General features: G+C 39.1%; 1 protein-coding gene across 1 annotated transcript; it reads right to left on the reverse strand.

Moving 5' to 3' along the window:
• Window positions 1–202: 202 nt before the first annotated feature.
• Window positions 203–13,940, reverse strand: rab21 (RAB21, member RAS oncogene family). The gene is made up of 7 exons (XM_070854166.1): window positions 13,486–13,940; window positions 7,821–7,880; window positions 7,634–7,741; window positions 6,372–6,435; window positions 4,014–4,068; window positions 3,806–3,894; window positions 203–3,132 (listed from the first exon to the last, which is right to left on the reverse strand). Exons 1-7 carry the CDS (start codon window positions 13,621–13,623, stop codon window positions 2,993–2,995), a joined length of 654 nt encoding a protein of 217 aa, XP_070710267.1. The 5' UTR covers window positions 13,624–13,940; the 3' UTR covers window positions 203–2,992.
• Between the last annotated feature and the right edge of the window lie 1,603 nt (window positions 13,941–15,543).

Raw genomic sequence — 15,543 nt, forward strand, 5'->3', positions numbered from 1 at the left:
TTTCAACCACATTTGTTGTTGTTGTTGTTGTTGTTCCCCCCCCAAACAGAACAGGACACACAGCGCTAGTTTTCTCTTCTTCTATGTGCGTAGATTTTCCCAAAAGGCAGATAAAACATCCTGTACGGTTGTTTTCTTTTCCGGTGAGCGTGGAGGAGATTAATGGAGCTACAGATCTCCATCACCGCCGCAGGAATACAACTTATTAAATAACCACTGTTCCGGTTTTTATTCACCATTTGTTTTAAAAGAAAAAACAAACAAAGCCTTTTACAGAAATCAAACATGCACGGTATCGTTTCTCTGTCCAGGAGAGTGTGTGTGTTTGTCTGTGTGTAGTTATGAGGACCTGTGTTGTTCCACCTGCATTGTGAGGACATTTTGTCTGGTCCTCACAGCTTCAAAGGGCCGTCTGAGAATTAAAACTTCCTTATTAGGTTAAAGTTAGGTACGGTTATGGTTAGCATTTAGTTGTGATGGTAAAGGTTGAGATAAGGGGAGTGTCCTCATAACTATATAAAGACATGAATGTGTGTGTGTGTGTAGAGGAGGAGGAGGAGGATGAAGGAGCAGCTGCACAATATCCAAAAATAATCGTTTAATTATACAGTTATGTGATAGAGCTGAAACCGTTCCGTCAATTAATCAATTAAAAAGAAAATTAATTGACAATTAAAAGTCAAAACTTTTGTTTCCATCATGTGAAAATGTGAAGATTTGCTTTTTTTGTGTTTCATTTCTCTGTAAATCAAATATTTTTGAAGGTTTTTGGGGACAAAACAACCAATTTTGAAGAGTTTGTCACTAAATTCACTTTGTAAACTAAACAATTAATGGATTAAATAAATGAAACCTGATTTTATTGATTATTTCAGCCGTCAAACTGCTAAACTGACACGTTTTAATCATCGTACATTTTATTTTTCAAAATAAACTTACATGTTTGTTAAAATATTATTAAATTTAAATACATAAATTAACAACAAATATCAAAGTGTAGTTTAACGTACAGACTGGAAATCTAAATGAACAGAAACAGCTTCAGAAAATCAACAGAGATTTAATTTGATAAATTATTCGACGATCGATCAGGAAAAACATTTTATGACTTTTCATCAATTAAAATGAAAAGAAAAGTGAAATTTTGATCAAAATTTAAAAAGAAAAAAACACATTTTGTTTCCAGCACTGACGTGTTTGAGATTTGCTGTTAATTTATTCTTTTTAATCTCTAAATTAGATTTTATTCTGACGTTTACGGACCAAAACCCTGCAGAGAAAATTAAACAAACGTTTTCTGACATCTTGTTTGAGATCAATAACATAAAGACAGAAAAACAAGTGTTTAACTGGATCAACGTTTTTATATTTGTTGCTTTTTATTTCTACTTTTACAAACTGAACTTTACACATTTATTTTTAATTTCTTGCTTAATTTTTCAGTTTTGTTTTTAATTTCCTTTAATTTTATCTCTTCTTCTTTAAATTTTTAATTGATTTGACCAGGAAACACATGAAGCTTCTCACAAACTTGTTAATTTTCAGGCTTTATAATCACTTTTAACTTTGTGTTCAGTGTTTCTTCAAAGTCAGATTTAATGATTTGAGTATCAGATCGGAATAAAGGACGAGTTCGGCCTTTTTTCACATGTATGACGGCATATTGGGGCTGATTACTGAGCTGCCGGACGGGTAATAAATAATAAAATTTAAAATAAATCGTGGATATTCTCTGTGATTACAGTAGTAAATTTACATGACAAGAAAAAACTCAGGGAATCTCTGAAAATAAACATTTATGAGAAAAAAACTGAATGTTGGTGGTTTAAGTCATAAATTTGTAAGAAAAATAATATTCTCAGATTATAAAGTCACAAATTAAAACCTCAGATTTTTACAAAGTTTTGATAAAACAGAAGTAAAAAAGTTTTTTCTTGTTGCTTAATGTGATTATTTAGTATATTTGGATGAATTTGTCCGCTGTGAGCAGAATATAATCTAATTTATGACTTTATAATCCCAGAAAATCCCACTTCGTCACCACGGAGCACGTGAACAGCATGGAAACAATTCACTGTCCACTTACTGGCTTTTCTGGGGCTTTTAACACCATCTAATGGTCTTCCTCCACCAATAAAAACGAACTCCAACCCCCGAGGAAGACCATGAAATGTGTCTGAAAGCTCAGGGAAAAAGTAACAGGTGAGACTTTTTCTGTTTTTCTCAGGTGTGTTTTCAAACATTTTACATGTACAAACATATAAATCTAATTAAAACAGGAGCTGATCAACAGAGACCGAAACAAATATTGATATCTGAGAGTGACAGATTATGATCACAGGTGTTTTTGTCCAGCAGGTGGAGCCGCTGGGCCTCGAGCGGTCGGCCTGCTGCTCCTCTGGGTTTGGAAACAGGAAACATGTTTATATTTTTAGATAAATACGATGGTTGATGGAGGTTTGTACAGTGTGTGTTTGTATTTCTGGATGCATGTTTTATCCCCCCTCAAAAACAAAAACCAACAAAGAAAAACAAAATAAATCTCTGCTGAAGTCTGAGCCGCCATTTTGTGTCCTAAAATCAACCGTTTAATTTATGTTTAGTAAGAAACACACACAAACAGCTGCAGTGGCCTTCAATGTTTCTTTGGGGTAGTTTTTAGTTTTAGTAAAAAAATTATAGCAGTCAAAGTGCTGAAAATGTGATTCTTCTGTCTAATTTACTCACTGAAAGCACGCCGGTTTTAATCATAAGATGCTTTTATTTTGGCGGGAACAATGATTAAACCATTTTAAATATGATTTCCCATGCTCCTTAGCAGCAGAGGCGGCGCTGAGTGAACACAGCAAAAAACACTTGGGGTTATTTGGGGGTTTTAGAGCGGACCGACGGGACGACAGAGACACTCGTAAATGTGTGAACATCATGTCTGCAAGCACGTCTGACAGAGTGTGTGTGTGTGTGTGTGTGTGTGTGTGTGTGTGTGTGTGTGTTAGCCAGAGGAGCAGCATCCTCCGGCGGGCGTGGCCTGTGGTTCGTCGTCGACAATCTGTACGCCCCGCCTACTCGATGCTGATTGGCTGGCTCCGTTGCCCTTCAACCTCTCCTCAGCCTGAGCCGTTTCCATCATCCCTGCAGACGGAGAAGAACAGAACCAAACCTCATTCAAAAAACAGCACAAATAACAGGCTTCTAAAACAAAGACCTCAGCCAGCAGACACCAAACGGGCTGCAATGGCTGCAACCTGATCCTTTGGGACAACTGATCACAGTAGGTCCACTAAAAGAGCTTGTTTGATCCACTGACAGGCTCAGATTGTTATTCTAAGTGTGTGACAGCATCATGGAAAGGATCCCTACAGAGAGAGACCTGGAAGATCCTTTTGGTTTAACCACAAACAGCACACACACCAGACTACATTCACTAAAACAGGGATTTTAGAGAACAGGACACAGGAGCTGCTGCCTCCATCAGTTAGTCTGTTTGTGTTTTCAGTAGTTAAATTTTAAACTTTTGAGCCCAAACAACAACATGTAACCTCCCACAGAAGTTATGTTTCAGCTAATTCAACCAGTTCATCACCACCCCAATTTAAATAATATAATAAATACACATTAAAAAAAATATACACTTGGATTATTAACAATACATACAGGGCTTCTTTTAAAAGAAGACAAATAATATAGAGCCTTAAAATAAGATCAGTGAATAAATCAATAATTATTCTTCTGGTGGCGTCTCTCTGTGAAAACATAACGACATTAACTTGAAGTTGTAGAAAATGTCCGACAGTCTGTTTCTTACTTTTACAGAGATCCAGGAAGAGCTCCTCGATGCCTTTATTTAACTTGGCTGACGTGTGGTAGTGTCTGGCTCCCACCGACTCTGCATAACTGCACAGAAACAGACAGAAAGGACGGCTACTGAGCACGCTCAGAACAACGAGATGTCTTCATCATCATCATCATCATCATCATCATCATCATCATCATCAGAGCGACGTGGCTCTCACCTCTCGGCCTCTTCCACTGAAACGTGTCTGTCTTTGTCCAGATCAATTTTATTACCTGCAGAGAAAACAGATTCATACACAGTCACTCTGCTGCACCTTAAACCAAACTCCATTCATTTTCTCTTCATTTTTGGATCAAAGTTGTTGAGTTGACGCTTCTTCTATGTAACATATAAGTACGTTACGCTGGACAGGAAATGTGATAAGGTGAAGAAATCCTCAAAATATAATGAAATCAAACTCTATTTTCAGATATTGTTTTCTAAAGGACTGGTAGGAACAAAAACATATTGGAATTGGTCCTGTGTGTGTGTGACAGCATCATGGAAAGGATCCCTACAGAGAGAGACCTGGAAGATCCTTTTGGTTTAACCACAAACAGCACACACACCAGACTACATTCACTAAAACAGGGATTTTAGAGAACAGAACACAGGAGCTGCTGCCTCGATCAGTTAGCTTGTTTGTGCTATTGTGTGAATTTGGAGTTTTAAAACCTGTTCTGTGAAGTAAAATAACTGATTTTGTCAATGGAGTCTGGTGGTTTTGAAGAGAGCAAACACAAGAACAGGAATAAGCACCTAATACAACCCCATTTCAAAAAAGTTCAACTATTTAGTTTTAAAAAGACACAGTTTTATTTTTAAAAAGAGCCCAACTGATATTGGACCTCTGAGGCTGCAACAGATCTTAATATTTGACAACATGGGTGTAATTTTTATCAAACACAATTTGTCATTCGAATCAAAGGGTTTACTTTAAATATCCTTAAATACTGAAGGACTTTGGTGGCGGCGTGTTGTTGAATCATGATCACATTTGAGTAACAGATCGATGAGTTTAAAGGTTCATCAGGCGCCTAAATGCCTGAACAGCAGTTTTATTCCAGTTTTTCCACAGCAGGAAAACAGTCTGGAGTCAAGCTGAAAACAAAACTGCACAAAACCATCATCATCATGTTTCTATGGTCACGAAGAGAAAATGTTTGCATCTGCTCTGTTGCTACAGCTTCTAAACATCCCGTTATTTGTCCGCGTGTTTAACTGGATTATGTGGTTGATCTTCTGATCGTCATGTGTTTGGACCAGCTCGGACTATGGCAGAGCCACAGTTACAGAATCTGCTGTTTGGTAATGTGATTTTTGTGTTTTTAATAAAGCAGCGAGTCACATGGGAACGTCCCTCAAAGTGATTTATGGACAGTGAGGATTAACGAACCTGCTCAACTCAGCTCACGGTTCAGATTCAGAGGATTCGACTTCGCTGAAAACTACGACTTTCTGCTTAAAGTGAAGTTTTGAGGAGGAGGAGGTGGAGACCAGTCGTTATATCACCAGACTCCATTGACAAAAACTGGTATTTTAACACACTCTAACTGATGGAGGCAGCAGCAGACCAGCACCTCCTGTGTACGGTGGGGTAAAATGACTGTTTTTGTCAATGGAGTCTGGTGCTTTTGAAGGCAGCGATATAAGAGTCTATGTAAGGAGCCTTTCCAAAACAGCCATTATATCACCCTCTTCAAAGCCACCGAACTCCACTGACAAAAACAGTAACTTTACCTCTAACGCAGCCCGAATCTGTTAGTGTTACTAGTGCAACATGCTGTGTTCAGTTTAAAATGACTGTTTTGTCAATGAAGTCTGGTGTGTTTGAAGAGAGCGATACAACAGCTGCTGGTCTACCGCCGCCTCGATCGGTTAGTTTGATCGGCGTATTTTAAAGGGTTAGTTTGGATCCAACACAATATTTATTTAACACACAACAACAGAAACAAGCCAACGTATCAAGGCAGCTGTAGACCAGAAAGTGAAGTGTTCTGCACGGTAAAATTAATGATTTTATGAATGGAGTCTGGTGTGTGTGCAGAGAGTTTGTGGTTAAACCAAGAGGATCTTCCAGGTCTTACTCTCAGCACTTCTAGTGGACCAACTGTGATCAGGTGCTGGCTGAGGTGATCTACTGGACCAGTTCCAACACTTTTACTACCTACCAGTTATTTATACCCAGGCCCAGGTTTAAAAATACATAAGTTACCCTTTAAAGTCCAAGCTGCTGTGCTGTAAACACGACTTTATGTCAACAGGTGCCTTGTGTGTGTGTTGCTAATAAACACTAATAATAATAATAAATAAATAATAATTAAATGTTACATTTAACTGACTCACATGGATGTTTTCTACAAACCAGACTGAAACTGACGTCAATAAAACATTACAGCCGCTAACTTCCCTACTGAGAGCAGCCGTGGTCTCCAATAATCTTTATTTATCCAAAAGATCATCATCTAATAAGGAAGTTATTTGTTTTGTGGTGATCAGCAGCATGAATAACAACCACGGGAGGGAGTGGACTTACCTACTATACATAAACAAATCTCGTTCCCCAACATTTTCCTCAACTCTTTCACCCAGTTCTTCACCTGCAAGAGGAAGAACAAACATTACTACGACTTTTAAATAACAAATAAAGACGGAAGAGAGAGAGGAGGAAGAAATGTTCATCTTTATAAAAGAAGAAGAAGAAAAGAGGCACAGTTAAGAAGCTGGACTGAAGATATTTTGGCATTTTTGTTGAAGAAATCATTTAAAATGAATCATTTGTTATCAAATTTGCTGATTAATAGTCTGTTGATCGATGCTAATCAATGAATCCAGAATTAATTTCAGCTCTATAAAGTGTTTAGAAGTGACAACATGCTCCAAACTAACAACACTTTAGTTTGAAGAGTTTTTGTTACAGTTTTATTTTTCCTGCAAAAACTATTGTTTTTATCATTTATATCAAATGTTATGAATTAAATCTGAAAATACTGAATCAATTAACAAAATAAAGAATCTGTTTCAGCATTTGGTGCAAACTCTTAAAGGATAACTTTGGTATTTTTTTCATATATTGGGTTCAAAATGATTGAACAAACTGACAAAAGTGTTGGAATTGGTCCAATAGATCACCTCAGACACGATGCACCTGATCACAGTAGGTCCACTAAAGCTCAGAGTGTTATTCTAAGTGTGTGACAGCATCATGGAAAGGATCCCTACAGAGAGAGACCTGGAAGATCCTTTTGGTTTAACCACAAACAGCCGTTATATCGCTCTCTGTACACACACCAGACTACATTCGCTAAAACAGGGATTTTACCGTGCAGAACTCTTCATTTTCTGGTCTGCTGCTGCCTTGTAAGTTCGCTCGTCTCTGTTATTGTGTGTTACATAAATATTGTGTTGGATCCAAACTAATCCTTTAAAATACAAAAGTCACACAACAACACAGACAAACTAACCGATCGAGGCAGCGGTGGACCAGCAACTACTCATGTGATTTGAGAGGTAAAATTACTGTTTTTATCAATGGAGTCTGGTGGTTTTGAAGTGAGCGATATAACGGCTGTTTCTGATTATATAAAAAGGATCTTACAGCTCCATCTCTTCAGGGGACCTACTTTGATCAGGTGCAGTTGCCCCAAAGGATTACATTGCAGCTTACTAAGTGGCTGAGGACCAATTTCCAAACTCCCAAAGTTGTCCTTAAATACTTCCAATGCTCAGTTCAACAGACGTAGCTCAGTAAGCACTGGAAGCCGTTTCTGGAAACATGGAGTCAGACGGAGGCGTTACCTTCTGGAAGGAGTCTTCGTCTGTAATGTCGTACACTAGTATGGCTCCATTGGAGTCTCTGTAGTAGATGGGACCTAACGCATGAAAGCGCTCCTGACCTGCCGTGTCCTGCAGAGAGAGAAACACAAAGCTTCACATCTTCAGTCGTCCTCGGCGTGAAAACAGCTGCAGAGGCCGCCGCTCTTACCCATATGGCCAGATTCACTCTCTTTCCTGTGATGTTGAGCTTCTTTGTGAGGAAGGACGCCTGCAGAGGAAGAGGAGACGGACAGTTTGAAAGTGAAAGAGAAAGTATTTCTGTCAGGAAATCTAAATACCAGTGGCAGTAAAAACCAACATGGACGCTCGTCTAAAACCTGAAACGTTCTTCTGCAACAGCTTCAGGTACTTTTGTAACTTCACCCGTTGCGCCACAGGACGTCCGTGGGTTCATTTTGGCCGGGAAGCTGTGAGAGTTTCTAGACGACGGCTTGTTGAACAAAGTGCGTCTGGGTGAAAGGTTCAGTTTGTTTCTCTGATTTATCGAGCCGCTCGCTGGGAAAGTGAACTTCAGGGTCGAGTTTAAGAAGGAAGTCGACTCACTGAGGGAATATATGATGAAGAGAGTGTGTGTGTATGTGTGTGTGTGTGTGTGTGTGTGTGTGTGTGTGTGTGGCCGGTCAGCTGACTGTGCGTGTTATTGATCTTGTCCTCTGAACTCTGAACCACAAACACTCACTGATCGTCCTCATTGTTCCAATAATTCATTTGGTAAATAAATTATTTATTTTTCTGGCATCATTGTTGTTTTTAATCTGATATTATTTTGGGATATAATAATGTATTATTTAAAATTACTTATTATTTTTTTAAATTACTAAAATAATATTGCAAGCTATTATTATTATTATTATTATTGTTGCTTTAAAAAAAATATATTATTATTTTATTTGCTTCCTGACATGTTTTCACTCTTATTATCTATTAATATCATTATAAATGATCAGTTTCACAGGTCACCAGAGACAAAACTGATGGTTTCCAAACTGGGAAAAGATTAAAAAGTCCTTAAATGACAAAGTTTGAAACAAGAGGGAAAAAAAGTGTTAACTTTAGTTGATAAATATGATTTTAATGATAAATATATAAAATAATATTTTGAATACGAACTTTCTACAGTTCAAACCTGGAGTCTTTATCAACAACAATCACAGATACTAAACTAGAATAATTATGGATTAGCTGTCAGAGTCTTCTACAGAAATCTGGAATATTAAGACCCAACAACTCTGTAGTCTGACACCAGTAACACCAGTAACACCAGTGACACCAGTAACACCAGTAACCATCTACATTACTGCAGCAGCAGTACTTTTCTTCTGTTAAACCTTAAATACTGTGACTTTTCGAGCCGTCTGCAGACGTCACGCTGAGCTCAGGCAAACTGGAACAGATGGTATATTTTTATGGTTTCTGACATTTTCCAGATGAAACAATTACTGGATTATTTGGAAAATTAAATTAGTCACAAAAGATGGCGAGCCACGATTGGTCGAGGTCCAACATGCCGTCTGCCCCGATCGCCTAATCTGACATTGTGACTGTCTGAAAAAGGAGAGAGACACGATATAGTCTAAAAAAATACAGTGAGAGAGGAAATATTGTGAAACATCTGTGAGCCTGAAGACGTCCTGCACAAACTGTGGAAAAATATGTTTGAAAAAAAGAAAAAAAAGAGGCATTTTCCGCTCTGGATGGTCTTGTGATGAAGTTTAATCATGCAGAGCTCGTGCTGGGAGATGACCGTTTCTCCACAGCATCCCTGTCATCCTCTCATCCTCCCGCCGAGCGTTCGCTTCATTTAACGCTCACTTCAAACTCCTGCGGCCACGGAGAATCGCCGCAGGGCGGAAAATCTCGCAGCTGACAGCGATAAAATAATCGCTTATCCGCCAGCGACACCCATAATGCACCTCCGGGCTGTGGGTCACATGACGCGAGTGGGTGAGGAGCGTTCAGGACCGTGTGACCGTGACCTGAAGGCGCCCTCCCATCATCCTCTCTGCTCGCTGGGTCCTACAAACGAACTCTAGTTCATTCATTTACTGGATCTCGCCCGTCTATGGGCTGCCTACATTTCCCAGAATGCCTTTCAACGACGGCAGACAGGCAGCGAGGAGTTCTGGAGTCCACCTGGACTTTATGACAACAGTTAAGAGAAGAAACGGTGAGATATTCAAGGCAGGAGAGATAAAACCTGCATAGTTTAAAGGGACAGTTCAGGTTTTTTGAGGTGTAGTTGAATGAGGTGCTTCTTCACTGTCAGTGTATCTTCAGCTGTAGTACAGCGGATAAAAACAGAGTTTAACCACCTCAGAAAAGACTCAGCTGTATCACCACTGTCAGACTTTCTCTCCACGGAGGAATGAAGCTGCTCTCCTTCTCTCTTCAAACACACCAGACTCCATTATATCAGAGAGGAGTGATTGATGAGACATATACAATAATTACATTTACCCCTTAAACAGACCTAAAACTATGAGTGTGTTTGTATTTCTTTTTCAGGTGAAATGACGCCAGTGTGAAGTATCTTCTCGTTTGGTTTCAGTTATCACCACAGATTCCTCCCTCCTGACTCACTGTAGTTTTAAAGCTACCGAATGAGGCAAAGCATCTGTTTGTTAGATTAAAACTACACATCCGTGTTGCCATATTTGCACCAAAGCAGCTCACAGCGCAGCACCTCGTCCAGCCCTGACGATGACACACGAGGAAAACCCTTGAACCTGTTTCAGGATTTTCCGTCTGCCGTCACTTTTATCCTGAAACCCAACACAACAGAAGAAGAAGAAGCAGCAGATTTCTGGCTGGAGTTTGGCTTCAGGCCCGAGCTCGAGGCTTCCTCACTCCCACCCGGAGCTGATCGGCCTCCTCCAGACGCCCTGCGGCGGAGGATCGATTCAGATCACTCGTCACTGACGCTCCGTCGCCGGCTTTTTATTTCCCCTTTTGCTTCTCCTGAAATCAGGGGAGAGATTTCTGAAACCTGAGCTCAGCAGATAAACGACCAAACCAGAGCGAGGCTGTCAGAGCGGCTGAAACACGATACGCAAACACACACTGACCGACTCTAAAAGCCTTTTATCAGCTCTGAAGGCTTCTGACGCAACAATATGAGCGACTGTGAAAACTCAGTTTATGTCCAGAAACTCTCCCGTCTGCTCTTTGGGATTGTTTTCAAATTCTTCACAAGCCGAGGTGGAAAACAGGGACGTGCAACTCAAGCTGAAGTACAATCAGAGTGTGTATTTGAGTATGAAAAATGATGAATTCCTACTCAGGAGGCTGAACAGGGTTCAAATCAGGTGTGAGACCAACAGGAAAACACATTTATTCATGTGTAAACTTAGTTATATGTGTCAGTTTTCTTCCATTATCATCAGTTTTCAGTTGCAGATTGGTTATGTTTAGGCACCAAAACTACTTGGTTACGTTTAGGAAAGGATCCTGTTAAACACAAATATAAAAGGGAGGTATATTACACACAAAACATCTTCTCCCCAACACACAACAGAGTGTTAATAGTGTTGCTGACTGCTGATATGTGTTACTTATGGCAGACTTCCTCTCTGAATTCAGCGTTTGGATTAAAGCGAACCCTGCGCCGATCTTCCGACCACCAGAGCCAGACCGAAGCTAAGCTAGCTAAGCTAACCGAAAGGCTGCGTTCACATGCAGGCGAGAAGGACGTCATTTTGTTGCACAAGAGCAGGACGGTAAAATCAGGCGAGGCCGACAGAGAATCCAACATTAAACTTTTGTACTTTTTGCTCCTGTATAAAACTACATTATATCATAATAATGTAATGCAAGCAACCATTTTATTCTACAGCTTCGTTACAGAGACCTGGCTTCAGTTTCACTGCAGATTAACATGTGACTATTTTCAGCCTGAAAGCGTCAGATCATGTTTACAAGCAGCAAATCCTCAGGTTTGTTTAGTAACGCTGAGGGAGGAGGAAAAAAACAAGAGTGAGAAATAGAAAGTGTGCAGGTGTGGGTGAGAAGGAGAGGAAATGAAAGTTAAACTTCATCCATCAGTTATGTTACGTAATCCAGTGTAATTTTGCGGTCGTTACTCTCTTAAACTCTCTGAAATTTACGACTTTAAAAGAACGACTCTGGTTCCAACAATAAAAACACATCTAAATGTCCTACTTTGATAAATAATGTTTTGATTTCTCAGTTTTTCCTCCTCATAGTTTCTGTTGAGTGTTTTTCTCTATAAACCTAAACTTAATCTTAGCAGGAAAGTCTCTGTGTTTTTAAACCTGGGTCCAATTTCAACATATTCTGGTGTTTGAACGACTGGTAGGTACAAAAAGTGTTGGAACTGGTCCAGTCGATCACCTCGTACTGCAACGTAACACTTTGGGGCGACTCAAATCATCAAAGCTCGTCCACTAAAAGGACAAACAGTCGTTTTATCGCTCTCTGCAGACACACCAGACTCCATTCACAAAAACAGGGATTTTACCTCAACACTGCGTTATTTTTGCACCTACCAGTAGTTTAATATGTTTAATATGTTCTGTGGTCGTCTCTGTTTAATGTGTCGTGTATTTTCACAGTTTGGATGAAAGATTAACATCACCTATGTTTGACGTGTCGGGTCCTGCACTTATGAGTCAGGTTTCCAGCCAGTGCAGCGCAGTGAAGTCACATTTCCTGTTTTGCCACTTTATCAATTTATCATTTTCCAGAATTGGCTGACTAATAATATTTAACGTGTAAAACAATCATTTATATAAACTATGTGCACACACACACATAAATAAACACATTTTTGTCCCTTTTTGTGATATTCTAAGCAGTTTTATACTGACTATATGTCCATGAACACAACTAATGATCAATGTCACTATCAGTTAACTGGCCAATCATTTTCTAGATTTATCAATTAAGTCCAAAAATAATGTATTTATTTTCATATATAACAAAGAGAAGCAGGGATTTTTTTGTCTTTTACTCCTTAAAAAATGATCTAAACATTTAATAAATTACTAAAAACTATTTAACAGTTGGCTCTAGTTTAAACCAGGATTGAGTTAGCTTAAGTTTTCACAGCACAAAGTTCGTATGTAATAAATAATGTTAATTACAGTCAACAACTCTGAAGAATGAGTTTAGTGTTTATCTGAAGTATTAGTCAGTAATAACAGAAGTACTTCAGTAAAAGCAGCGACATTATTCTGTTAAAATACCCAGTTATGAGTAAAACTACAGTGTTTCACATGAGTAAAAGTACAAACTCTATTATCGTTAATGCTGTTTGTACAATATTAATGTTCACAGCTGTAAAGTTCTGCATTTAAATACTCTGAAGTGAAGTAAAAGTACATCAAAGTTGTACTTAAATACTACAAATGTACTGACAGGCAGGGAAATATGACCAGAGGAGTTATTGAACTACATTTAAACTATCGATGAGCTACATATTGGTTATTATCAGTGTGCCCTGTGTCACTCAGGCTGAAAACACCTGTGTTTCTGGGTAGGTATGACGGGACGCTCGGTTTTCCGCCTCCTTCACCCCGCCTGCTCCCGGCAGGGCGGGCGGCTCCAGTGTCAGCCACACACACCAGCGGTAATTCGCAATAACCCCGCTCTCCCGGGACGGCACGGGCTACGCAACACGCGTCCACACACACACACGCACACACACAGTGACAGCAACAAAAACACCCCCCACCTCGACCAAACACCTCCACCTTCCAAAAAAAACAACCCGCTCCTCGGCTGTCACGGTTAGCCTGCTAGCTCGCCTGCTAGCTAGCTAGCCCGCGCTAGCAGCAGCTTCCTGTCTGTCTTACCTGTAGAGTTGTGATGTGTTTGTCGTTGAATTTGTTTTCGCAGTATCGCAGCACCAGCGACGTCTTCCCCACACAGCCTTCCCCCAGCAGCACCACCTTGAACGAGTAGGTTTTTCCGCCCGCCCCTCCTGCCGCCATGGCCGGCAGTTTGTCAAACAAGTCCTCGGCTTTTTATCAAAACAAGCGTTCAATCCAAGCTAGCGCTGCTAATGCTAACCCCCTTCAGAGCTGGACTCCTGCGCAGCTCACATCAGCTTCCGACTTTGGAAAAAGAGCTAAAATTGGGAGAAAAACACCTCGACAGCATAAGCGAATCAGACTCTTATAAGTATCCGGCAGCAGGTGTGAGGGAGACGGGTGTGAGCAGTGAGCTAATTCCCCTTTCGACCTGACGCGGATGCCTGATTTTCACCCAACTAATGGCGTCTCTCTGAGTTAGCAGTTAGCCGGCTAACTCCTCCGAAGATCTTCTATGTATCTAAAGATGGATCACTCAGCTCTTAAGCGCAAAAAAGCAGAAATCCCACCCCTTTCAACTTCCTGCTTTTGTACCCCCGCTCAAAATAATGTGTTTTCTAACAAATGTTTCGCGTCATTGGCCTAACAAGAGAGCTGAGACATGAAACCATTCTGTAGACTTCCCTTTATTCATTCGTTAGCGGGATGCTTGGGCCAGCGGCCAGGCCAGGAAGTGGTTCTCAGAGTTAGGAGAGGAGTGAGACCTCTGCACTGCTTCCGCTCTGTGCAGCGTCACATGATGAAAGAGTCGGCTGCCTGTCACAACCCCGAGAGCTGCGGGGGGTTTCTGATGTGGACACATCACACAGATACACCCTCAGACACCAGGTAAATAACACTTCAGACACCAGGTAAATAGAACAAATAGAACCTCAAACATCAGGTAAATAAAACCTCAAACATCAGGTAAATAAAAGGTGAAAAATCAGGCAAATAAAATAAATAAAACCTCAAATATCAGGTAAATAAAAGATGAAACACAGAAGTTATGATTCATTATTATACAAATATAACATAAAACAACACACTGTTATATTTCAGTTGGACTAATATGATATTATAACTCAAATATATAATATAATATAGTTATATAATAATGATAAAACATAATAAAGTACTTTAATACAGCACAAAGCTTCAGTTCAGGACTTCAGGAGAATCAAGTCAGACACTTCTGATAAAAACAAAATGAAAGAATAAAATATGCGATGATAGAAGATCAGAGCAGTGGCAGCATTAATAAAAGGCTTTTTTAAAAAAAGATATTTGATCATAACTCAAATATAACAACAAACGAGTTATGTGTCATTATATCTAACAATAACTTGAGGTTATTTTTGTGCTTTTATTGTGCGATCAAAGAGCAAATCTGTCCACACTGAGAGCAAAACATGTTTTATTGCAAGTAAAATTCATTAGTGATTTCAAAATTTTAGTTGCATTGATCATTATTATTATTATTGATTTCAGTTAGACGTGTTCACACAAACCTCATATCTATATTTATATAGTATATAACATCCAAAACACACAGTAAGGGCTAGAAAATTATTATTTATTGTAGTAAACATTTGTGAAAAGAGTGGAATAAACGTATTATTATTATCATCATTTTGTAATTGATTATTAATCATTAAATATAATAATAATTGTAGTCAAAATGTTTCCAAAATACAGTATTTTAACAGAAGGGCAGCAGCACATAAATGCATATTTTAGGTTATTGGTTTATTATGTAGTGAATAAATAAATAAAGATAAATTAAAATAAAGAAATTATTAAATTCCTCCATCTCTCTTCTTCTGTAAAAACCTCCTCAAGCACCTCCTGGAACTTCTTCAAGGATCCTGGAAAAACCCCATCAGCCCAAGAAGCCAACGTAGGTGAGTTAGTTTGTTTATTCACTTAAATATCACAGTAAGAGCACATAAAGTACACGACAGAAGTTTTTAAATATATATATATATATTAAGAATTATTATTATATATATATATATTATAGATTTTTATATATTATTATTATTATTATTATTATTATTA

Source organism: Pempheris klunzingeri, chromosome 22 (genome assembly GCF_042242105.1).
Source record: "Pempheris klunzingeri isolate RE-2024b chromosome 22, fPemKlu1.hap1, whole genome shotgun sequence".
Taxonomy (NCBI): Eukaryota; Metazoa; Chordata; class Actinopteri; order Acropomatiformes; family Pempheridae; genus Pempheris; species Pempheris klunzingeri.